This window comes from Cebus imitator, unplaced genomic scaffold (assembly GCF_001604975.1).
Source record: "Cebus imitator isolate Cc_AM_T3 unplaced genomic scaffold, Cebus_imitator-1.0 Scaffold5, whole genome shotgun sequence".
NCBI classification, from domain to species: Eukaryota; Metazoa; Chordata; class Mammalia; order Primates; family Cebidae; genus Cebus; species Cebus imitator.
In genome coordinates this window covers 106,994-133,959 of record NW_016107320.1, presented here as the reverse complement: position 1 = coordinate 133,959, position 26,966 = coordinate 106,994, and the positions used below count along the sequence as shown (strand labels likewise).

At 37.2% G+C, this 26,966-nt stretch overlaps 1 protein-coding gene across 1 annotated transcript in view; it reads left to right on the top strand.

The window, feature by feature from the left end:
- The window catches only part of TUSC3 (tumor suppressor candidate 3), a 191,968-nt gene that overhangs the window by 59,524 nt on the left and 105,478 nt on the right, over positions 1-26,966 (top strand). Inside the window, exon 2 of the mRNA XM_017535448.2 lies at positions 9,235-9,404. Within this exon, the coding sequence (XP_017390937.1) occupies positions 9,235-9,404 (170 nt within the window). The remainder of the gene's footprint in view (positions 1-9,234; positions 9,405-26,966) is intronic.

The following is a 26,966-nucleotide window of genomic DNA, read 5'->3' as shown; positions in this document are numbered from 1 at the left end:
TAGTATTATCTCAGTTTTTGTAAGGGTTACATAGATATTTCTTTCCTCCCCTAACTACAGAACAGTCCTTTTAAGCATGAACTTTTTTGACCCAAGTTGTATTCTTCACTGGGAATAGGGAGCAGACTCATGAGCATAATTGTCTTCAGAAGGCCAAAAGGTACACCCGAACAGAGAAGTTTGAATTATGCCTTTGAGATCTACTTTAGAGATTCATTCATTTTCCCTGTGTTATTTCCCATGTGTACAGAAAATGTATATTTGCAAAGCTTCCGTTGTTTTGTTAATTTTTTTTTGTGGGGGTAGGGGTCTGAGTTAAGAACTGTGAAGGTTAGGAGAGAAAATTATTTTTTCTCCCCTGCAAGACTTTTGAGAGTTTTCAGATTATTTAGTACCAAAGTTAAAGTTTCTGAGAAAACTAAGCATTTTCACTGCGTTAGCTCAAACATGTGTTATTTTTATTAAGGTTTTTGTTTTTTTTAATCACCTCATGGAAGCACTTGAGTCTATGAGGACAAGCAGAGAATAACTAATCTAGGCTGAGATGGGGCTCTTTAGTGTTGGATGAGACTCATTTATGCCCACTAGTCTTTATGTAGGTATGTTTTACATTTCTTGACATGCACTCATTTAAGCGTACAATTAAATGATTTTCAGTAACTTCAGTGAGTGGTGCAACCATCACTATTTTTAGAACATTTTATCTCTCCAGTAAGCATTCATGCCTGTTTACAGTTAATCCCTTTTCTTACCTCCAAGCCCAGACAACTGCTTATCTACTTCTTATCTTTACAAATTTGCCTTTCCAGACATTTTATGTAAATGGAAGAATACAATGTGTGGTCTCTTGTGTCTTGCTTCTTTCCATGAGTATAGTGTTTTGGAGGTTTATCCATGTCGTAGCAGTTATCATAATTTTGTGCTTTTTATTTTCCAGCAGTATTCCATTGTGTGGAGACACCACATTTTGTTTATCAGTTCAACAGTTGATAGACAGTTGGGCTTTCATGACATTTAAATTGTACAAATTTGTCAATTGCTTTGGTTGTAGTAATTTGTGAAATGTCAGATTATTATTTTTTTTTTGCTAAGGATATAGTTACATAATAGTTTATACATGAAACAGACTCCTTGGGTTAGAATTGAAATTTCCAATTACTCATTATATGTATTGAAAGTACAGAAGTAAGGCTATTCAGGCCATCATTAAAGAGAGCAAACAAAACAAAACAAAACAAAATTCTAACAAGGATGTGTAGTAAAGGGAACTCTTATACACTGTTGGTGGGAATGTGAATTAGTACTGCCATTATGGAAAACAGTATAGAGCTTTCTTTAAAAACTAAAAATAGAACAACCATACTGTTGAGCAATCCCTCTGATAGGTATTTATCCAAAGGAAAGGAAATCAGCATATCGAATAAATATCTGTACTCTCACGTTTACTGAAGCATTATTCCCAATACCCAAGATGTGGACTCAACGTAAGTTTCAGTCAGCAGATGAATGGATAACAAAAATGTGATATATACACAATGGAATGCTATTCAGCTGTAAGAAGGAATGAAATCCTGGCATTCACAGCAACATTGATGAGCTTAGAGGACATTGTGTTAAATGAAATAAGCCGGGCACAAAAAGACAAACATCACGTTTTCACTCATATGGGAGCTAAAAAGAAACCAAAAACCAGATTGAGCTCACAGAAGTAGAGAGTAGAATTACGGTTATTAGAGGACAGGAAAAATAGGCAGAGTGGGGAGGATAGAAAGAGGTCGTTTAGCCACAAAATTAAAGTTAGATAAGGATGAATAAGTTCTAATATTCTATAGCAGTATAGGATGAATATAGTTAACACTAATTTATTACATATGTTCAAAAAGCAAGAAGAGAGGATTTCAGATGTTTGCAGCACAAGGAAATGATAAATGTTCGGGGTGATAAATATTCTAATTACCCTGATTTAAATCATTACACATTGTATAACATATAGAAATATCCTTCTATACCCATAAATATGCATAATTATTATGTGTCAACTACAATGGAAAAAAGAAAATACAGGACATTTATACACTAAAATACTATAAAATACTGTAAAAATTAGTTAAACCCATAAGCACTGAAATGAAAAAATGAAGAGAGGCTGGTTAGTGGATATAAACATGTGGTTAGATAGAAGGAATAAGTTCCACAGTTCAATCACTTGAACTTCTGAACTCAAGTGATCCTCTGGTCTCACCCTCTTGGATAGCTAGGACTACATGCACACATCATGAAGGTTGGCTAGTTTTTTTTAAAAAAAATTTGCTGAGTTGGGGCATCACTATGCTGTAGCCCGGGGTGGTGAAGGAGTAAGTTCTAATGGTTGATAACAGAGTAGGAAAGTAGAATAACAGTTGATAATTTAGTGTGGTATAGGAATAGGTTCAGCAGTGAAAACTCCAAAAGAAAAAAAGTAGAGATCTGGATGTTTTTGCTTTTTTTCAATAGTGAGTAATTTCTATTTGAGAAGTTTATAGTGACATGTATTTTTTATATAAAATTTACTCCTAGAAATTTGCGTATTATATATGTGTTTTAGAATATCAGGCTGCGTACAGTGGCTCACAACTGTAATCCCAGCACCTTGGGAGGCCAAGGCAGGTGGATCACCTAAAGTCAGGAGTTGGAGACCAGCCTGGCCAACATGGCGAAACCCTGTCTCTACTGAAAATATAAAAATTACTAATGCCAGGAGTGATGGTGGTGGTGCATGCCTGTAATCCCAGCTACTCACAAGGCTGAGCTAGGAGAATCGCTTGAACCTGGAGGCGGAGGTTACAGTGAGCTGAGGTAGCGCCACTGTATTCCAGCCTGGTTGACAAAGCGAGGCTCCATCTCAAAAAAAAAAATTAATCATTTTATTGATTTTAAAATAAATTCAAATATGTTAAAACTACCAAGCTCAGTTGGAAATATTTTTGTTCTGGCTGTGCTGTGGGTGGCGGGAAGGAGACAGTGCTGTAGCCATTCTTGGGGGCTCAGACCTCCAGACTTCATGGGCAAGAGCCATGACACTCCTGGGCTCTGCCATTGCTGGCATGTCTGAGTTTTTAGGTGCCGCTGCATTCCCCTCATCCAAATGTTGAAGGCCAAGTCAGAAGCAGGTTGCAGCATTCCTTGCCCAGCCACAGGCCAAGCACAGAGCTGCAGTGGATGCCGAATCTGGGCCAGTAGCATGAGACGAGAGAGCAGCCTGTGGGGCCCACTGGGCAGAACAAGCCCAGCCCCAAGCCCAGAGCCCATTGAAGCCTGAGCAGAGGCACTGCCTGCCACAGAGATTTCTGGTTAGGGAAGTGGCACCCAAAGAATCCTGTGTAATCAGCAAACAGGGAGGAAATACATGTACACTAATCCACTCATTCATACACGTCTATATTTGTTTCTGTATATGTCTGAAAAATATCTGAAAAAATTATATAATTTTGTATACACATAAAATCATACACACACGTGTGTGTGTGTGTGTGTGTGTGTGTGTGTGTATATATATATATATATATATATATATACAAACACACATTTTTCCCCCATTTTTAAAAGCCACAGGTTAATGTGGATGCCTCCAACTCCTATCCAATGTCTCAAGATTCATTCTGGTCCTCCCCCTTTCCTTGTTTGTGAGTTCTTTTCTGACAGTGACATACCTTTTCAGATGGTGATACAAAGCCAGATATATTTATTCATTCAACTGTAGTATAAAGTAACAGAAGTGATAATACATACCCTTATGAGAAACAAAAATAAGTATGTTATTTGTGTACAGTTTTTTTTCTACTTGGCTTTAAGAATATCCAGTCAAATACTGTTTTTCAAAGTTATGTTAGTAATGCAGTTGGGTTCACTTGTTACAGTTTTGTTTTCATTTTGGAACCATCTCCCAACCCAGGTTGATCATTTAAAAAACATACAAGGCAAAAATCATTTTTATGTTGTCTACTGTTGTGTTGGTTAAAGACAGGGATACGTTCTGAGAAATGTGTCATGTGGAAACATCATGGAGTATACTTACAAACCTAGATGGTACAGTCTATTACACACCTAGGCTGTACAGTATAGCTCCTGAGGTACAAAGCTGTGCACGATGGTCCTCTACTAAATACTGTAGGCAGTTGTAACACAGTAATCAGTGTTTTTGTATCTACATGTCTAAATATAGAAATGGTATGGTAAAAATATGGTCTAAAAGATGAAAAATGGTCCACCTGTCTAGGGCACTCTCCATTAATGGAGCTTTCAGGCCTGAAAGTTGCTCTGGGTGAATTTTTTACCTTGTAAACTTTTTAATTTTTTTTGACTTTTTGATTCTTGTAATAAACTGTTAGCTTAAAATACAAAAATATTTTCATGTCCTTATTCTGTAAGCTTTTTTCTAATTTTTAAAAACTTCTTATAGTTTATTGTTAAAAACTAAGACACACATACGTTAGCTTTGGCTAATCCTGACTACCCAGGGTCAGGATTATCAACATCACTCTCCTCCAGTTCCATATCTTGTCCCGCTAGGAGGTCTTTAGGTGCGGTAACAGACATGAAACTGTCACCTCCTAGGATAACATCCTCTTCTGCATACCTCATAAAGGACCTGCCTGAGGCTGTTTTACAGTTAACTTAAAAAAAAAAATAAGCAGAAGGAGTACAGTCTAAAGATAAAAAGTATAGTATAGTAAATACATAAAGCCAGTAGCCAAGTTGTTTATTATCAAGTATTGTATACTGTACATAATTGCGTATGCTGTATTTTTACATGTTTGGCAGCCAGTAGGTTTGTTTACGCCAGCATCACCACAAACACAGGAGTAATACAGTGTGCTGCAGTGTTACCATGGCTATCCATTATCATTAGGCGATAAGGATTTTTCAGCCCCATTATAATCTTATGGGACCATCTTCGTATATGGAGTCCGTTGACTGATTAATGTCACTGTGTGCCACATGACTGTATTTCTGTGGGTTTTGACAAATGCACACTCATGGCTCCACCACTAGTCATGAGTCAGAACACTTCCATATATGCTGTGTTTTGGAATAAATTATTAAAAGTTGTTTGATACTTACAAATCAAAGAAAAAAGTTTTTGTATATTTTACTGATATTCTAGGTTAGTTAAAGGGAGAAATGTGTTTGAATAATCAGGCAGTTAGGATACTAAGAGAGAAGAGAAGAGAGATTTCAGTTCTTCTTTTCACTATGATTTGGTATTTATTGTTATTCCAGAACATGGATTTGTTTTTCTAGTTTTTAAATAAATGATAGTTTTCATATAACAGATTGAGACTTTTTAAAGAGAAATAATTCACAAAATGTAATCAAATACAGCATATGCTTTTAAAATGCTACTTTTCTCAGTTCTAATTGCTCTCTGCTCTTCCTTGTTCACCCCATAAGCAAAAAGAAAATTTAGAAGTGACAAAATCTTGTCCTAGTGTTGTTTTAGTATTGATTAGTCTGGAAAGAGTTTTATGCCACATATTTTTATCGCTTATGTAGGACAGATTATATTTATAAGTAGATCTAGGTTAAAAGACATGAGATATAATTAGTAGGAAAGAGAATTCTAGCATGTGGAATTGTGAAAAATGGCTCAATTTTGCCAGAAATAACAGTGCAAGGCTGAGGCATGGGAATCATTTGAACCCTCGAGGTGGAGGTTGTGGCTTGCTGAGATTGAGCCCTTGTGTGCCAGCCTGGGTGACAGAGGGAGGCTGTTTCAGAAAACAAACAAACTGCAAATTAAAATAAAATACCATTTTCACCTGCTGACTTGGAGGTGTGAGTGCCTATGTCTATACCATAAAGAGATACAGAAAATGAGTAAGAATGAATACCCCAATCTGGTAAGGGTATACTGAATCTCACACTCTAATATATTAATGAACTGCAGATAGCATTAGAATTTCACACTGATACAGTATTTGTAAGGAAAGTGTAGTCACAGTAATGAAAAACACCAATTTGTCAGACTGATGCAAAATTATGGGACTAATGGGCATTTTCTTTAAAATTTTTTTCCAGAATATTTGTGATGGGAAAATTACATGTAGTTGGAATTCTACATTTTTCAAGACATGATTGTGTAAAAGTTACATTTTGCTTTGATTTTTTAATATTAAACATGACTGTGCACCCTGAAATCTGTAGCACAGTGGTTTTCAATATTTAGAAAAATGAAATATTTATATTTGCCTAATTCTGAAGGAATATAGTAACTGTATGGTAACTAGAAGTGTACTACGAAAAGGATTTCAGTTAAGCCAATAATGAGTATTCATTCTTGTGTTTTGTTTTTTTTTTTTTAAAGACACGTGTAACTTAACCTAGTCCCTTGTTACTTAAATAAGAAATATTCCTCTCTGAGAAATTTTCATTCGTGATCAGGGTTGTAAATGAGTTTCGTATTACCTTGAAGGTAGTAAGCATGGGAAATAGGAGTACCAGAGTCAGGAGTCATTTCTTTCAGCATCCATGAAACTGTGGCTAGCTTATTTGATAAAAGTAAAGTGAAATCTGTGACACTTTACAGTTATTTACTATTTTCATAGATACATTTTTGGTATAAATGGGATTTTTAAATAAGAACAGTAAGATTATTGTAGAAATTCAAAGACTAATAAAAGAATGTGTGTGGTGTGTGTCTTTGTGAGAGTGTGTTGTCTGCGTATTTAATAAGAAAAGTATGCCAGAACACTGAGGTAACTCGTAAGTAAGTAACTTTCTTAGAGCAAGTCCCTTCTGCTCTCTTTAGTGGATTACCCTTCTTGACTTCCATTCTTTTCATAGAGGGTCACAGTCTCTAAATATTTAAAATATTAGTATTTTATTTATATAGTTTTTATCTTATTTTAAAATGTTTTCAAGGCTCAAAAGAATTTACATAGTAAATTGGTTCATTGTGTATATTGGCAAATACTGAAGAGTTTAAATCTTACTAAATGTATAACAGTTTTCTGTAAGGCAAATTCTATTACGCTTAACAGGGAAAATAACCTCACTTTGCTTTTCGGAATCAAAAGTAAGAACACTTAGTAAAAGTTCTTCTGTGTCATTTTCAACTTTGGGTATATTGATGAGGCAGAGAAATAAGATTTCATTTCAAGTTTAATAAGATTATTATTTTACTTTGGAAATGTATTATGTGTGTATATATAAAATACATACATAAAATATATGTAAAAATATATAATACATGTAAAGTACATTTCCAAAGTTATATATATATAAAACGGACTGCAAATATATATATATACATATATATACATGTGTGTATATATGTATATATGTATTTGCGAATTTAGTTATATATACACACTATACATATATACACACGTGTATATATGTACATATGCACACATGTGTGTATGTATGTATACACACGTATATATATAACTAAATGCAACATATGTGTGTGTGTGTGTGTGTATGTGTGTGTGTGTGTTTGTATATATATGTATATGACTAAAGGCAAGATAACCTCACTTTGCTTCACAGAATTTAAAAGTAAGAAAAATTAGTAAAAGTCCTTCTATGTCATTTTCAACTGTTTTAGGTATATTGATGAGGCAGAGAAATAAGTTTTTATTTTCAGTTTAATAAGCTTATTATTTTACTTTGGAAATGTATTATATGTATATATAATATACTTAACATAAAATATATGTAAAAATATATTATACATATATATAAAATACATTTCCAAAGTTATATATATATATATAACTCAGACTGCAAATATATATATATGTATAACTAAATGCAAGTAATTGGTTTGTTTTGAGGTTAAGATCAATTTCAGTTTATATCCTTTGGTTGTGCCAAAATTGTGTCTTTCAAAAAAACAAACACAGCCAAGTCATTAGCTATAATTTTTCTTTTTCATACAGTTAGCATGCATGCATATCTGTTCTCTCTCTAACGATTACTATGCTCTTTTCCCAGATACTTTCCTTCCCTTCCTCCCTTCCATTTCTTTCCATTTATCTTTTTTCCTTGTTCGGGTGGGTGCAAAGCACTGCAGCAAGTCTTTTACCTTAACTCAGGGTAAGATGTCTACCTTCTCTTTTCTCTTCTTCTTGTATATGTGCTCAGTCTCTCTGAGTCACTTTTACTTTTTCACTTGAGAGGGGAAAGAGTTTACTTTTCTCTCTGATTTCTAGAGTAGTAGAGCTTGGTTAAATGGCACAATTCAAGCCTCTGTCTGCTGACCACTGATACTTGCTTGGTTTTCAATGGCAGGGAATTTCTTTTCTTTTTTTATTTGTAGGAATACAGTGCTGTAGAGTTGTTAACTTCTCAGACTTGAGTTTAAGTAAAATGAATGATCTTAAAGATAAGAGCCTTGTTTTATCTTTTTGTAGAGACAGGGTCTTACTATGTTGCCCAAACTGATCTTGAATTCCTTGGGCTCAAGTGATTCTCCCACCTTGGCTTCCCAAAGTGCTAGGCGTTACAGGTGTGAGCCACCATGCCCAGCCATTAGAGCCTTCTATACAGAAACTCCAATGCTGTCTCCTTCCAAACCTCTCTAGGAATAGAATATTACTAGTAGCCCAGCTTCACCTGTGCTGTCTCCCAGTCTCTATGCCTCCCAGACTAGCCACCATACTGACTTTTACCACAGTAATCAGTTTTCCTATTTTTGACTTCAATATAAGTAGAATCATATAACGCTCTTGTGTGTATAGTTTCAGTGTTGTATTTGTGGGGGTGATTGTGAGCCTGTAGTTTTTATTGTTTTGTTTTCTTTTGCTGTGATGCTTGGCTAGAGTAAAGCAGTTATTATTTTGTTTTACTGGGCTTCCCCTTTCTTTGTCCTTTGGGGATAGCAAGAGCTAACTTGAGCCTTTTTTTTCTTCTGTTTGCTGCCGTTGGTGTTCTTGGATTGCGGACTTCTCTGGTCTGGGATATATAAGGCCAAAAAATTCTGAATATTAGGAAAATATGTCTTTTCTACCTTTCTCGGGGCAGAAATATGATTTCACTTTTATCTTTTTTATAAACTTGGATATCTTTAGGAAAAAGAAAAAAAATTTATACATTTATGATCAATTAACAGTGAATATATTCACCAAAGCAAGGTCTTTTAACAGAAGTTAATTTGGGATAAAATATAATCTCATGCAATTTTGTTTATATGAAATTCAAACAAGAGGACTTTAACTCTTAGTAAATGTAAATTTCTGTGTTTACTTGTAGAATCTTCTAGCTGAAAAAGTAGAGCAGCTGATGGAATGGAGTTCCAGACGCTCGATCTTCCGAATGAATGGTGATAAATTCCGAAAATTTATAAAGGCACCACCTCGGAACTATTCCATGATTGTTATGTTCACTGCTCTTCAGCCTCAGCGGCAGTGCTCTGTGTGCAGGTAATTTATGTCTTTAAGAAATACTGAAACAATTATCCATGGCTTACATGTGTATTTTTTATGTTTAAGATATATATAAGATAATTAAACAGTTGTTTAATAGTCAAATATAACTGCATTTAAAAATAAGCTGAAAAATCAGTGTATTTTAGAAAATGATATGGATAGGCTAATATTCTTTTATTATGGGCAGATAAAATATTTATTGACCAGTTGCACATATAATCATAAAACTCTTTTTTCATCTTTATATTCTGCAGATTGCCTTGTAGGTCACTGAGTTACAGCTACGGTTAATGAAGTAGCCCCCTTAAATATATTCTGTTTTAAATTTTTAATAGAGAGTACTCACTTTTACCTAGGGTAGCCCGTTTAATTTTTGATACTGCCAGTGAGTAGAAATTTCTTTCTATGCTATGGAAGTAAACAGTTTTAAATGAATGAAGTATTTGTCAGGAGGAACAAATTAAAGAAAGCTTTGGACAAGTATGCATACTTGGCCAAAAGTATACAGCAAATACTTATTTAAATCAAAATTTTTATTTTCAGGTTAATTGTAGGTACACATCTTTTATCCAGTTTCCTCCAGTGGTAACCTGATGTAAAACTATAGTAAAAATTCACAAGCAGGGCATTGGCATTGATATTGTGGACAGTTCTATCACTGTAGGAATACTTCTTGCCCTTTAAAGTGACACCCAGCCTCCATTGTACTTCTTACCTATAGAATTTGACTTCTGACCTCTGGCAATCACTAACCTGTTCTCCATTTCTATAGTTTTGTCACTTCAAGAATCTATGTAGATGGAATTGTATAGTACATGACTTTTTGGGTTTGGCTTTTAAAAATTTGTCATAATTCTTTAAAAAAATCTCTACAAGTTATTATATTTATCAATGATTAATATGTTAAATTACAGAATAATATGCCATTGTATGGATGTACTGCAGTTTATTTAACCATTCATCTGTTAAAGGACATCTGGGTTGTTTCTAGCTTTCGGCTGTTGCAAATAAATGTCTTATCTGCATTTTTCTGCAGGTTTTCCTGTGAACTTAACCATTTTTTTTTTCTGGAAAGAATGCCACAGAGTGTGGTGGTTAGGTTGTGTGGTAGTTTCTATTTAGTTATATAAGAAACAGCCAAAATGTTTTCTGGAATGGTTGTATCATTTTACATTCTAGCCATCAGTCTGTTTAGTTGCTGCTTATCCTTACCAATTTGCTGTTGTGACTATCTTATTTTAGCCATTCTGATTCATATGTAGTGATATCTCATTGTGATTTAATTTTGCATTTTCCCATGACTAATGGTGTTGATCATCTTTTCATGTGCTTGTTTGTCATCTATATATCCTCTTTAATGAAGTAGCTGTTCATAGTCTTCTGCCCCTTTATAATTGGATTCTTTTAAATGAGTTTTGAGGGTTCTTTATATATTTAGATACTAGTCCTTTTTCAGATACTTGGTTTTCAAATATTTTCTTCCAGTATGTGACTTGTGTTTTCATCCTCTTTACAGGTCTTTTGCTGATTTTAATTTTGATGAAGTTCAGTTTATTAGCTTATCCATTTACAATTCTTCCTTTTTTTGTCAAATTAAAGTACTCTTTACCTAGCCCTAGATCCCATAGATTTCTTTTTTTTTTCCTGAAAATTTTCTCGTTTCATATTTAACAGTTTCATCTGCTCTTTGATTGAAAGCATGAAGTATGTCATCATTAAGTATGATACTAGCTGTAGGTTTTTTATAGATGGCATTTATCAAGTTGAGGAAGTTGGTCAACTTCCTAGTTTGCTGAGAGTTTTTATTATGAAATGAGGTGCTGCATTAAACATTTTTTGTTGGTGTCATTTTATATAGTTTTTCTTGCCTATGGATATAATCACTTACATTGATTGGTTTTCAGATGTTGAACTGGTCTTGTATACAGGAATGGATCCCATTTGATTATGGCATATTGTTTTATTATGTGTTGCTGGCTTCAGTTTGCTAATATTTTTTTGTTGAAGTTTGTTTGATTAAATTAATGATAAACACTGTAGTTTTCATTGTTTATAGTGTCTTTGTTTAGTTTTGGTGTCAGGATAATATTGTACTCATAAAATGAGTTGGGAAATGTTACCTATTTTAAGTTTTGGAAAATATTGTATAAAATTTGTGTTAATTCTTCTTTAAATATTTGGTAGCATTTTCTGGTAAAATCATCTGGGTCTAGAGATATCTTTTCCAGAAACTTAAGGACAGCACAGTTTGTCTGTATCTTCTTGGCTGAACACATGCTCAAGAGCAAACACGTTTTATATTGTCACTGCGTGTGCCAGGATTCGCCATGTTGTATATTCATTGTAGACTTGGTTTAGGCTTCTACATCACTCTGAGCTGTAGTGGAGACTGAAGTTATTAGTAACTTGGGTCAATGTAAGAAATCAGTTTTACTCAGATTAGATTGTAGAAAGAGATTGAGAGTGTTATGCAATTTCTAAGAAGCATTTTGTCATAACCTAATAATGACTGTGTAGGGACATGGTTAAAAGTAAGTAGAGAAAATGATGAGCAAAGTATTTTGAAAAACAGCACGTTAGGTGATTTTGAGTTCCACTACTATCAAATTTGAGGACCAGTACTTAAGTGGGTATTTATTGTCAGAATCAGGCTAGCACGTATGGATAGAGTATACATACCTTAATGATGGCAGTGGCAGGGCATCTGGAGAGGCATGGGTGGTAGTGGTGGGTGTGGCTGCAGGACAGCAGTAGCAGTGGGGAGATCCCTGTGCCTCACACCCCCTGTGCCCCACACCCCCTGTGCCCCATGTCCTTGAGACAGCTAACTGTGCCACCTGTACCCTCCTGAGGCTGAGTGGGACCCACTCCCAGGCTCAGAGCCTCTACCACTCTGGACCCTGGCCCCGGTCACTGCTCTCACGTGCCACTGCTATGGGGAGTGGGGAGAACACAGACAGTCCTTGGAGCCCTGGGGGCTGCTGCAGTGGGGCCAGGCTGAGTCACCTGCTGGTAGGGGAGCAGTGCAGTTGGGTCCAGAGGAATGGGCAGAGAGGGGACCTCAAGACAGAACTGGTTTCGGTACAGTGCTGTGCTCCATGGAGTCAGTAGGTGCTGGGAGCAGATCGTAGCCCTGCCCTGCTGAGCACATTTGTAGCCGCCCAGGTCATGTCTGTGGACCAGGGCATCCCTGTGCTCTTGGGGGCTAGAAGCATGCAGTAGCCTTGCCCTCCTGGGCACAGCTGCAGCGGCTCACCTGTGGCTGGGGACCCAGGCCTCTGTCTCTACTTTCAGTGGCCCAGGAAGACCCCCTTACCCCCGCAGGCTTGGAGGTGTCTGCTCCCACTGCCTGGCCTCTCCTTGTTCCCAGTGGCTGCTCCAGTCTTGGAGCAAGGGTGGGGCTGAGAGTCGGCACTGTTGCAGCCTGGCTGGATGTGTGTATGCTCAGGGGAGAGTGGACATGCCTGTCCCCTGCTGCCTCAGGCTACTCTAGACTTCAGGTACAAGTGAACATGGGAGGGAGGCTGAGCGGGTCCCTGAGAGATGCCTGGTGTTGGCCTTCAAGTGCACCTTGGCAAGAACAGCATGGGCACCATGAATGGCGGCAGGAGGCCAGTAGGCTCTGGGGTGGACGGGTCCTGACCAAGCCCCACCTTCAAGCCCTGGAGGGCCTGAAACCTGAGGGCTGCGCTGCCTGTCTTGCTGACCAGAGTGGGAATGTGTGGTACTTTCCGCTACGCTTGCCCTTGGACCAGTCAGTGCACACTGTATCCCCTCTGAGGCCCATGAAAGCCCCAGACTCAGCAAAACTCAAAGAGAGGATGGAGAGACTATGAGCCGAAGAGATGACCAGCTGTAGAGATAAACTGTCTGCTCTAGGGTCTCCTCTCTGCTGAGAGCTGAGTAGACAATATCAGGACCAGCTGCAGAGAGGTGCTGCTACCTTTTCTGCTGAGAGCTGAAGAGACTGCTGGACAATTTGCCTGGCAGAGAGGAGCTACCCTCTCTACTGAGAGCTGAAGACTTCTCAAGACACTTTGGCAATGGAGAGGAGCTGCAGGTCCCCTCTGAGCTGTTCTGTTTCTCAATAAAGCTCCTCCTTGTCTTGCTCACCTTCCACTTGTCTATGTACCACATTCTTCCTGGATGCAGGACAAGAACTTGGGAAATGCTGAATGACAAGACTAAAAGAGCTATAATACAAAGAAGGCTGGAACATGCCCTTTGCTTGCTATGTTGTGGACAAAGGGAAGAAAAAAGTTGCAGCCCTTCAGGGAGCCCATACCTGGGAGCTCCCTGAGCCAGGGCTGTGACTCCCTCTTTGAGGCCCTGTGGTTCCTGGTGTCTCCAAGCTTCCAGGTGCAACTGCATTTCCCTTTGCCAGCTGGGAAAGCTGCTTGCAGTGTGCCTGGTCCAGCTGCAGCTTCCCAGGAAGCCAGTGCCTGTGCTGGTTTCTGGAGCTGCACACCCTTCTACAGCCAGCGTGCCTGGCTGTCCTCGGTGTTGTCCAGACCCCATGCTTGCTCACACACTCCTTGTCACTCTGTGCCTGGCTCACCCTTGGCAGGCATGGGATCCAGGCTGGTAGTGGGAGCTGAGTGTAGCCTTCCAGTCCGAGTGGGCAGAATGAACCCAGTGGACCAGACTGAAACTCGGGCAAAGGCACTCAGGCCACAGAAGTTTGCATCTGGTGGCTAAGTGACACCCCAAGGATCCTGTAACATGAAGGGATGCTATAAAGCCCTACTAAAAAAAAAACCTTAATTTTTGTTTTGTGTAACAGTTCAGCTTCCACTAAAAATAAAACGTTTCAGGCATCCTCTAAATACTGTAAATATTTTAGGAAAATCATTTTTTTGTTGCTAAAAATTGAATGTATTGATTTCCTAAAATCACTAGTATTGTGAAGAAATAATCATATTTTTATAAGTTTAACCTAGAAATGTTATTTAAATATTTATTTCACAGTTACATATAATAAGATGTACTGTAATGACATAAACCATAACATACTGTGAAATGGTGCATTCTTTGGATAGTATTTTACTTAACTCTTTATGGGGTTAAATCATTTGTTAACTACAGACGCTTAACTTTTTAATGACATCTAGCCTATAACAACTTTATTTATTTATTGATTATGTTTCTGATTATAGGCCATTCTAAAGAAACTTTTACATTTTAGAAAAGTTTTAGATTTATAAGAGAAAAAATATTGAAGTTATTAGAAAAAAATATGGATCAACACAGGGATAAGATTGTTAGAGAAGAAAGAACAGGTTAAGGTTAAGAAGTAAATGAAAAGTCTGGAGCAGATTGGTGGGTCCCTTACTCAGACATTCTGATATGATTGTTTTGGGGTGGGGCCAAGGCGCTGACATTTAAAAAATAGGATCTTGGTAAATCTAGTGTGCAAAGCAGTATAGAGAAAGGGAAGGTAAGGAGCAGGTTCGTGACTTGTAGCTTTTATATTTTTTTTCACTGAGGAGTAATGGAAATGGAAAGGCTTAACTAATTATATAACCATGTAACATTGAGAACGCTTTTTGAAACTAGAATACCTACCTTCTTAGTGAAGAGTCTGTAGAATTAAATGATTTTCTTTCCTAGTACTCAGCAATTTAGTAGCAAGAACCATGCTCCTTTAAAATGGTCCTGTTTTCTTTGTGGTGTGAATGGATTAGAAGTGAAAGTACTTATGAGTAGAAAGTGCTAGTGAGAGAATGTGGGATATATGTAGCTATGGTTTCAGGGTTGGACGAGGGTCAGAGGAAGCTGGGGAAAGTTGACCAGCTGGTTGTGATACAGTTAAGCTAGATTTTCACAAGGGTGAAGAACAGGTTTTCTGTAGAAGTAGGTTAGAGTTGAAAATTAGCAAGTTGTCATAAAGGGTTTATTTAATAAGTAACTTGCTGAAGTATGATGTAGGTGATTTTTGATGGTATAAAGAGGCTTGAGGAACTATGAGACTGGTAATACCTAGGTTATAAATTTAGATGTTGAAATTAGGATGATATGGCAACTGAAGAGGAAAAAAATTGAGATTATGGAGGAGTGCCTTGGAGTTTGAAGATGGGGATGAAAATTTATTATTATAGGATGATATGAATTTCAAAGGGGGATCTGTTAAGTAATCGTGGTAGAGAAGTGGCCTTGAGATGTGTTGTTCCTGAGCCAGAAGACCTCTGCAAAGAGATCTTAAGCTGAGAACCAAGATGTAAAGAGGAGTTTCCAGAAATATTTTTCAAGAAAAGTTATTTAAATTGTATTTCTGAATAATAATTGAAGCCTCAGAGTAAGCTGTAGATGCACAAGAAAGCCACCTTGTCATTTCTGGCCATCTTGGTTTTATTTTCACCTGAATTACTACTTCACTCCCAGGTCCTTCTGTGTCAGTGTACTTGTGGACCACTTCTATACCGCTGCTGTCATCTTTATCATTGTAGGGAATCTTTGAAAAGTTCATAGTTAAAATTTAAAAATCATAGGAATTTCCTTTTTGAGACTTTCCTGCTTTTTTCTTTTCTTTAAGAAAAAGCAAAATTTTCTTCTTAACTTGCACTTAGATTTTTCAGTTGATTTTCCTTGCTTAAGGACTGGTGAATGAGCTTTTGGCTTCCTTGTAAGCCCTTTCAGCAGATAATTCTGCTCTTCCTTCACACAGTCAGTTTATTCACAAATTTCGGAATTCAATTCTCACCTCCCTCAGTGCTAACATCACACTCCTTGGCCAAATAAAGTTGTTAATTAAGACTACTCGATATAATTCTCACCTCCCTTAAGTGTTAACTCCAAACTTTTTTAAAAATCAAATTATACAGTAGGGAATATTCTTCATAATTGCTAACTCTTTTAGATGTATTCTTCTACAAAATTACTCATCTCTTCCAGGGTTTATTATAAATTCTAAGAACAAAATACCCTCATTGAAGGATATTATTATGGATCAGTAGATCTAAGAAGAAAATTCAGTTTAAGAGAAATAGAAAACTATATGTAGAATCAAGTGAGTTGCGTGTATAACCAGAGTTTTGGTGATGTGCTGGAGATTAATATATCGTTGGACTTCAATTAAATGAAAAATGGGTAAATTACAAACTATCTTGACAAGTGATGAATAACTTGTTACATTGACATATTAGATATTAACTAACATCCATTCTTTCCCAACAAAATAAAATTGTTTATTATGTGAAAACTATTGAGGATGCTATGTGAAGTCACTTGTATATACAGTATATATATATATGTGTGTGTGTATATATATGTGTATATATATAAAATCATGTGATTCTTTTTATTTTGAAAGTTAGATATGAAAAAAGTTCATTTTATAGATGTGAGTATTAAAGCTGAGAGGTTATAATTTATCCAAAGTAACACAGCTAGTACCTGTTCAGGGTTGCTATTTGTGACTCCAGAGCTATTAAAATTTAATGCTTTTCTTAAGTGCACATATTCATTATGGTCTTTATTCTGTGAACTGTAATTGTGTCTTGCTTTTATATCCCCAGCTAAGATTATTAGCGTCTTAGGACAGTGATCCATCTGCCAGCATATTCTAAACTCATATGATCATGAGAAGGTTTTATTTAGGGGTGCATCTCGCAATGGGGACTGGTGGCGAATTGAATATAGCAGGCTAAAATCATGTGGAAAAGAGCCTATCACCCTTTTGTTTCTCATGGGATTAGAGTCTAAAATTAACAGATAAGGTGAAACTTGGGTATTGATAAAATTGCCTTTGTGCATCACATAAAGTAATGTAAGTATATTACTTTATTTGGGTTTGGTACTACAACCCTTATCATTTCCTGTATACCTTTGATAATTTTTCTTCATGGCCCTTAATTTTTAAGTTTCCTTTACTTGGTTGGCTACCTGAACAAGATATTTTACCTCTTTGTCAAGACTGGGAAGTTGTCAGGCTATTTACATATGCTTTTTCTGGTTTGACTAACATGAGAAACATTTCTGGCTTGAGTGAATCCATGACCTGTTTGGTGTAAATGATGCCCTCAAGTTATTGCTGAGCTATGTAGTTTAATTTTTTTTATTTTTTATGTTGAACAAGGCATATGATGTAACTTCACTGTGTTAACTTTCTTCCTAGGTATCTCTTCCTCAGACAGGATAATCCCAACATTTTTACTGTTTTCAACAAACTTTGATTATATGTGTGACATTGTAGCATTCCTTGAATTCTTTTCTATATTCTATATTTTTTCCATTTAAAGTCCATCTGTAGTCTTCTCTCCATCTTTTTAATTTCAAACTTAAAGATAATTGAAACTAATACAGTGGACACCTGTGCTACCCTTTACCAAGATTTACTAATTATTAATATTTTGCTACTTTGCATTTTGAGGTCAAAAATCAGTCAGATGTTAGCAAAAAAGTACCTATGAGTTACATACATCATGGAATATCATCCCTAAATACTTCAGGAATGCATCTCTTAAGTTTAAGGCCATTCGTTTTTTCTTTTTAAGACAGAGACTGGCTGTGTCGCCCAGCCTGGAGTGCAGTGGTGGGGTCATGACTCATTGCAACCTCTGCCTCCTAGGTTCAAGCGATTCTCCTGCCTCAGCCTCCCAAGTAGCTGGGACTACAGGTGCCTACCACCATGCCTGGCTAATTTTTGTGTGTGTGTGTGTGTTTAGGAGAGATTGGGTTTCGCTCTGTTGGCCAGGCTAGTCTTGAACTCTTGACCTCATGATCCCCTCACCTTAGCCTCCCATAGGGCTGAGATTACAGGCGTGAGCCACCATGCCCAGCCAAGGCTATTCTTATATAGTTAGAACACCATTATAACTTTTAAGTAAATTAATATTAGTTCAATTATATAATCTTATTATACAGTTCATATTTAAATTTTACATTTGTCTTCAAAATGTCTTTTAGTTCCCTCCCCTAGCCCTCTGCCATGTGAGATCCAGTCAAGGTTCCTCTGTTACATTTGATTGTTACACCTCTTTCTTTTAATCTGTAACATTTCCACACTTTAAAATAAAGTTTGTTTTAATGACATTGACTTTTCTTTTTTTTCCCCCAGGAATCCAAGCTACTTGTCTTTTATAGTGTCCTGTGCTCTGGATTTGTCTGATTGTTTCTTCATGATTATATTCAGGGGAAGAGCACTGTAGCAGTTAGTTGGAATACTTCTTATTGTATATTATCTTAAGGCCCATAATATTAGCTTGTTCATGCACCAGTGCTGAGATTGATCACTTGATTAGGGTGATGGTTGTCAGATCTCTCCATTGTACAAAGATATTTTTTTTCTCTTGTGGTAAGTATTTGGGGGAAATAAGTGGCTTGGGAGGAAGGATACAGGGCGATCGTGAATATCCTGCTTCTCAGTATTTTTTTTACCTAGCACTTGTAGCATTCATTGATAATCCATGCTTGAACTTGATATCACATAAGTGATTGTGAAATGGAGATGTTAAAATTATGTCAATTCTTCTACGTTAGTTAGTTGACTTTATTCTGTAAAGGCAAGCTTTTCCAACCTCTCATTTACCTTTGTTTTGAGTATTTCAACTCAAAGAGTCTTTTCATGTCCTAATCCATTACTAAAAGATTACTTTTCGTTTCCTAATCTATTACTCAAAGACGCTTTTCGATTACTAATCCATTATTCTTCTTCATGTTTAGATTGTCCTAAATTTGACAGTGGTCTCAATTCCCATGTCATGGCATATCTCCTTTAGTCTACTTTCTGGCACAAGATAGTCTAACCTTACTTTGTATGTTCTCTGTCGTGGAACTGTAATCAGCACTTTTTTTCAAGGAGCCCTGGTTCCTCTTAGTAGGAAATGATATTTAGAAAGCAAAAGCTTAGCTAGGTGTACTCTTTACTGCTGAGGTAGTGTTATTACTTTGAGCCCTTTTTAGTAGACAGAGCTAAGAGATGTGGTTGTGTGAACATTGTGTGTGTGTGTGTGTGTGCGTGTGTGTATACATATTTTAAAATTATGACTTCAATTGGATACTTACTGTAGCAGAACATTACATGTTTTCTTCTTTCTTTCCCTCATTCCATGTTTTTATCTGCTTGGCCTGAGGCATTCGTACAGGTATAGCAGGATCTGTCTTGGTCCATAGAGAAGAAGTCTAGTGTAGTTCTCTCATCCTTAACAACTAAGTGAGTTGAAGCTGATGTGAATGCCTCAGTGAGTTGAGGCTGAACTGGTATTATTGATCCCTTCAGTGAAAGTCAGTGGTAAATTTCTTACCACCTGTTATAGGTGGAATTATTTCTTTTCAAAAAGATATGCTGAATTCTTAACCCCCAAGTATCCCAGAATGTGGCCTCATTTGGAAATAGGGTAGTTGCAGATGTAATTAGTTAAGATGAGATGATACTCAGGGAGGGCAGCTCTTTAATCCAATATGAGTGATGCTATATTGGTGAAAGGGCAATTTTGTTACTAAATTTTATTTTAGTACATTGTTACAGACACACAAGGAGGATGCCTTGTGGTGGCAGAGATAGGGAAATGGAATAATTTAGCTGGAAGCCAGAGAATGTCAAGTATTGACAGTAACCATCAGACGCTAGGAAGAGGCAAGGAAATACTCTTTTCTTCGGCTGTAAGAGGGAACATGGCCCTATGGATACCTTGATTTCAGAACTTCTGGCCTCCAGAACTATAAGGTTTTTTTGTTGTTGTTTAAGCCATCCAGTTTGTGATACTTTGTTATGGCCACCCTGAGAAACTAATACACCACATTTTACTAACTGGATGATTCTCACCATAGACAAAACACCCCACAGGGGATGCATAAACACAAGTTATTATCCCTCTGGGGTAGTTCCCCCAAGTAACTGAAGGCCAGCCTCATTTTACAGTTCTCTACAGTGATCTGAGGGCTGTATGCTTCGATAAACACTTAAAGGTATCTTATAATCCATACCTAGGTATAGTTCATCATACCTAGTGTGGTATTGGAGCAGAGAGAAGATAATATTAAACTTTTGCATGAGAAGTACAGCCCTGGGGAGTGTATATAGTGCCTTTAAGAAGTTTTGATTAAAATTGTCGAGGTCTCACAAATGGGACCTTCATCACTAAGAAACCCAGGTTGGTAGTGCCTTCAGTGTAGTTTCTTGGCTGGCTGGTAGACTTTGGGTCTCCGACTGAGTTTGGATGTTTACATTGTGTCTACAATTCTAGACAGGCTGGCAGGGAATAGTCTAACCTGCCTTACTCGTCTGTGCCAGTAACAGGCCATCCTTTGTTCCTTCTAAGAAAGACTGAGCTATGGTCATGGGAATGGGGCTGAGAGAAACATGAGAGGAAGGTTAATTGATATTTTGCATGGAAGCTGGGGTCTTTAATTAACATTTTCCATAAATTCCTTCTTGAGTTTAACAAGAATGACCAAGTTGGTTCAGACCCCACTGGTGGAAGATGGCAGATCCAGCAGGATGGTTTCAGAGAGCTGCAAAAAACACCAGTGTGTTTCCTTTTGTGAGAAAGTCTTCAAAGGTGGTTCTGAAAGGCAAAAGATTTTCATATCTCTCCCTCTACATCTAGGATCTGAATTTTCATCTACACATACTAGAATTTTTGCTTGCCTTCATAAAATAAGTGTGTCCATCTGAGTATCTGTAACTTCACTTTTTCTCCAGTTATTCCCTCCTCACACCCAGATTATTGGATGTTCATCTGTAGAGTTTTAGTATGAAAGAAATAAGGGCATTTTAATGAAATTTATAGAGACTGATTATATCCTTTACTTTGGCCTTTGTAGGCTACTGCAGGAGGGCTTCGTGTGCAATATATTCAGCCGTGTGGTCATTATTCTTATTAACTAAGACCATGTCAATAAAACAAGAGAACCCAGTGATCAAACCCATTTAAAATTAGGATTTCCTAAGCCTTTACACAACAACAACAACAACAACAAAAACTAGGCTGCCACCAGGGGATATATGGGTTGAGTTTCCTCAAAAGTAGCTGTCAAGGGTGGAAAGGAAGCATTATGCCCAGGAATGGTGAGGACAGAATCTTGAATTTTCACATAGATCTGAATAATGCCCACATCTCTTCTACTGATCATTTCTTAGGAAGCAGCCAAGAAGTGATGAACTCTTTCTTGGGATGGACACATTTAGTCACCAAACTGCCTAGTTAAGGTGCATGGAGAAAAAGAGGAAAGGAAGTTGAGTCACACATATTTTTATGTTAATTTTTGTGGTGGCTCAAATGTGTGTCACAATGCCAGATGCCCACGGATGTTAGGGAACATGGAATAACTGCTTATGTTTTGGTGGCTTTTGAGGCAAAAGGCATAGTATTAGACTGTAAAATAGTCCAGAAAGTTGGAAATATGATACATTTTAATTTTAAAATTCACAGTGGAATGGCTAAAGTTGGCTATTACAATGTTCTCTAGATCTAACACGTTGTATTCTCAAAGTAAGAGTCTTAATAGTAGTAAGGGGCCAGTGGTAGCCCCAAGAAAAGGACAGAGGCTCATTATAGTCAGTTTGCTAAGAATAGATGGGTATGATAGCCTGACCAGCATGGCTCCTTCTGCGTGAGGTAAACAGGCCAATGTTTGTTAAGAGTCTCAAGTCTGCTACTTATCATAGCTTCTGCTTGAAGTTATAGTAAGGGAGCCAGGTAGCAGTAGTGGTGATCTGATAAGGTAGGTTTAATCAGCAGCTTGATTCCAGGTGGTTTATCATATTATGGGTCCTCACTGTGGGCATCTACATTAGTGACTTCTTGGTGACTAGTTGGCATGTGTGATTTGTTTTCCAAAAGAGTGAGATTTCAAAGAGAGGTGTCTTTACCCCTTATTTTGTAGTCTTCAAAGTGGCGGATGATATGGTTAGGCCAGTGGCAGTAGTCAGTAAAAATGTAAGATTTGTCAAAGTAGGTCTTGGTCAGGACTAGGAGGACTGCCTTGAGTTCTGCCCACTGAGCGGAACAACCACACCTGCTTTTGGTATTACACAGCTGTTTCTAAGGGGAAATAGCCACAGCAGCCCATCGAACACAGTCAGGTTTCCACTTAGCAGAATCATTGATAACCCAGGCCCAGGCATTTAGGGAACCTCTGTAAATTGAGGACTCCACTGAGCCATAGACTTTGAGTTGGGTGGCAGAGTTAGGTATAAAGTTCCCTGTAAGAGAAGAGATAGCTGCTGCTTTTAATGTAAAACTGATGGGTGGCCATGTCAGCTGCACTCTTATATTTACCATTTTCACAAGCAAAGCCTGGTGGACGCTTCATACTTTAGTCATCAGATCCAAGTGGACAAACCCCAAAATAGAGATACTAGGCTTTATTTGTACTTGGTGGTCATGTCAGGCTGGTGCTGTCCAGAAATCAAATTGGTGTCGGTACATGGAAGACAGCTCATGTTGCCATAGGCTTTAGTTAGCAAAATTATCAGTCGTGGACAGTCATTAGGTTTCTGTGTCCCCAAAGGTAAAGGGTGTGCCATGGTTTGCTGGACATTTGCAGGGCAGCCTTTTGGATTGGTTTCATTTTCAGAGGACGCTGGTTTGTGGGTTAGTTTTTATAAATGAAGAAGAATGCTCCAGTGGGAAGTTAACTTATTTCATTCAGTACCTAAAGAATTCAGTAAGGTGTTGGGCTTTCTTTTTGGGGTCAAGTCTGAAGAAATAGCCGTTTTTCTTTCACTGCGGGAGAAATTGTTTGTAGTCTGTTCACATATTCCCAGGAAATTTTATTTGGTGCTGTTGAGATACTGATGCCAATCTAATTTTCTTACATTGAATATGATGTCTATTTGCCTTGTGGGCCAAAGTATATTTAAAATTTTTTCACTGAAGGCTGGTAATTTTGCTATGCTATGCCTTAGAGTTGACTATTCTGGGTTGCCTTCTTCAGACACACAAATACTCTTTCAATATGTACATTTAAGACTTTAATTTTAGAAATGTTATATTGTAGTTTAAAATATCAGTTCTGTTTCATTGTTTTGTTTTTCTACTTCAGGGACTCTAATTATCCCTATGTTTAATCCTTTAAAATCTCTCCCATTCCCTCTTAAACTTGTTTTGTTTTTGCTCTCTTACCTGCTTTTAATTCTATTCTTAATGTCCTTTATTTATTTTCAGTCAACTCTATTTTTCTTTGAAGATTTTGTAATGCAGACTTCATTTCTGCATGGATTCTGTGTTTTACTTTTAAAAAAATATCAGTTTCCTGAGTCTTATTGTCATGTAACCTCTTTGTTTTTTGTTTTTTTTTCTTTCTATTTCTAGTTGTTTAATTTCTGGTTTGAGATTTTCTGTCTTCTACTGCTGGTTTAATGATACTTATTTTAGGTTGGAGTATTTTGGTTTAGTTTCTCTTCATAGTTTTGTTTTTAGAGAAATTTTTCATCAGTTGAAGAATTTTGATTCTTTCTGATTTCTTTTTCTAGTAGCCTTGCACAGATGCTATTGATCATTTGCTGCTTCTTAAAATGTTTTGTTTTTTCTTTCCTAGACGAGACCAGAAACCATAGTTCATATGTGGGTGATGATGGCTAGACTTTTGGGTGGCCTACTGATTTCTTAATTCAAGTACCCTTTCTGCTCATAAAGTGGAATAGGTTAAGTGCAGCAAGCTTATTTTTCTCCTGTCCCCAGTTCGCTTCTTCCTCCCCTCTCTCTCTCTCTTCCTCTCTCCTCCTTCTTGCAGTGGTGTATTCTGATTCTGAAATAATTTATGTTTCCATAGGTCCCCTAATTTCCATAACTTGTTTCTCTGTTTTACTTTATCCCGAGCCACTAATGCATGTCTACTTCTTCTAAGTTGTTTCTACTCCCCATAAAGTGGGGCATTCTTAAGATTGCCATGTTTGTTCCTGTGTACTTCCAAGCCCCTTTCTTTATGTTGTGCATTAGCCGGTGTTCTTACCCACCAAGTTGTAGACCTGCTCTCAGTGTTTTCCAATTCAGCTAAGATTCTCTCTTTCTTGGGGTGATTTTCCCTCATGTGTTTCACGTCTGCCAGGATCCCTCTTACTCCTTTTCCCCCCTACAGTCTCCACCTTACTTGCTATTCTTGCATGGATTACTGAAGTTATAGATACTAATTTCTTCACTTCCATATACATTTATATTCTGTAGGGTTTTTTTTTTTATCCCACTTACTATATTGGCATTCGTAGTTTTGTTTATACTTTTGGTAGAACGACATGGAATTTGGAATTCTTTGTTGATTATTATTATCCTGCAGGAACTCAGTAATTTTCCAGGTATAGTTTTAATCTTGTAGGAGAAATTGGAATCTGACCAAAAATAAGAAAGTTTTTTGAGGACACTCTATTTTTCTTTCTTTCCTTTCCTTTCCTTTTTTTTGGTCCTTTCTCTTTTCCTTTCTCCTTTCATTTCCTTTCCTTTCGACATGAGTCTCACTCTGTCACCCTGGCTGGAGTGCAGTAGCATGATCTCAGCTCACTGCAACTTCCGCCTTCTGGGCTCAAATGATTCCCCTGCCTCAGCCTCATGAGTAGCTGGGATTGCAGACATGTGCCACCATCCCTGGCTAATTTTTGTATTTAATTTTGTATTTAATGGCCAGGCTGGTCTTGAACTCCTGACCTCAAGTGATTCACCTGCCTTGGCCTCCCAAAGTTCTGGGATTATAGGCGTCAGCCACTGTGCCTGGCTGAGGACAAACTATCATAATGATGATGATCATGTGTTGATGCTAGATCACATGATATTCAGTGCTTTGGGCTTTCTGTGTGCTTAATAGGATCTTATCGAATGAAACGTATGAGAATTTTTTTATATTGATGAAAAATTCATTGAAAAGTTTCCTTGTTACTCATTTACAAGAGTAAATACGGTATAAAACAGTGCTTTATTTCTCAAAAAATGCTTTATTTATATGGGTTATAACTGAAATTAAAAAAATGACTTTTAAAAGTATAGTCTTGATAGCTACACTTAAGAATTTAAAGATAAACCTTTCTGCATTTTTATATCTAAAGCTACAACTATTTATAATAAAGTCATACATTACAATTAACTTTTGTATTATTTTTTAAGCATTTGTCCTTGATTTCCATGATTTTAGTTTATGTTAGCCGTTTAACATATGAAGTGAGATTTACTAATTTTCATGGTCTTAGACCTTAGACCTCAAATACTTTCTTAGATGCATAGGAATCCTTGTTTTTTTGGACCCATGAGGATGACTTAGTCCAGTCAATACAAGTAAAACCATTTCAGATATAGTTCTTTCTTGTGATAGGTTGTTGTCTTTGCACCACAGTACAATGAACAAAGTAATATTCTTTTTATTTATCAGAAGATAGTGATTATGATGAACCCATGCAGAAGAGTTAACGTAGCAGGCCTGAGATTGTTATCCTTAGAAAGAGGAACTCCCAAGGTTGGCCCTTGCCTGTCATGTGGGAACTTGGATTTTGGGAATTTTCCCACTATTCCGTAGCTGATAAGGGTGGTTCACTGTCCCTGAACTGTTTACAATGTGGTTAATAATGCTGAACACCTGCTTTCCTTGTGTGAGTCTGGAATTCTGTCACCTGCTATACAGAGGGCATCTACATGACCAGCTTTCTTGGGCACTGACTCTGTAATGAACCTTCCCTGGTATACAACACTTTACATGTGTCACAACGGAATTGATCCTGTGTGACCTGACAGGGAGTCACTGTTGGAAGCTTGTCTAGTTTACCTCAGACTGTACCATGTGCCTTTTCCCTCTGCTGATTTTGCTTCGTATCCTTTCACTGTAATAAATCTCAACCATGAAGGTGACCATGTGCTGATTCCTCTGAGTCCTCTTAGTGAATCAGCAAACCTGGTGACGGTATTGGGGACCCCCAACACAGAACCTTTTAATAATTCTGAAATGTTTTCTCCTGGTAAGAAGTAATATTTTTAATATTCATGTTAGTTTTTATTTAATTTTTCAGATCTTTAGAATAAGCTTCCCCCACCCCTTAGGAATTTTAAATAGAACTAGGGACAAAAAGAAATTCATTTTATACATTTGTGGCTTTTTACCATGGAACTGGATACTAGTATGGTGATATTATATTGATATTAGCATATATTTTCAACCAATTTTTATTGAATGGTCATTATGTCCAGGTATTGTGCTGGATCCTAGGGGAGGTGATGTCAAACAAACTGACCTGTCTGCTGCTCTCATTATCTCAGAGTCTAGTTTGTAAATGTCATGTAGGAAAAGTACAGAAATTTATAAGAGGACTCTGATCTTTTCTGTTAATTTGTGTTTTCAAAAAGCTTTAAGAGAGTAATAACTAAAGTGTTAAGATATACAGGAAGAGTAGGAATTCATGAAGCATATTTATCTGCTCCCATGTACTAGCCATACATGTGCCTTGTATACAGAGTGTGTCATGTATTATGTGCCATGTTTGCTCTTTAGCTGTAGAAAAGTGGGATTGAGAAGAAGAAAGGAATTTCACAGAAATCCTATAAAGAGTAAGCCTAGTGGTCAAGAGATCGAGACCATCCTGGTCAACATGGTGAAACCCTGTCTCTACTAAAAATACAAAAATTAGCTGGGAATGGTGGC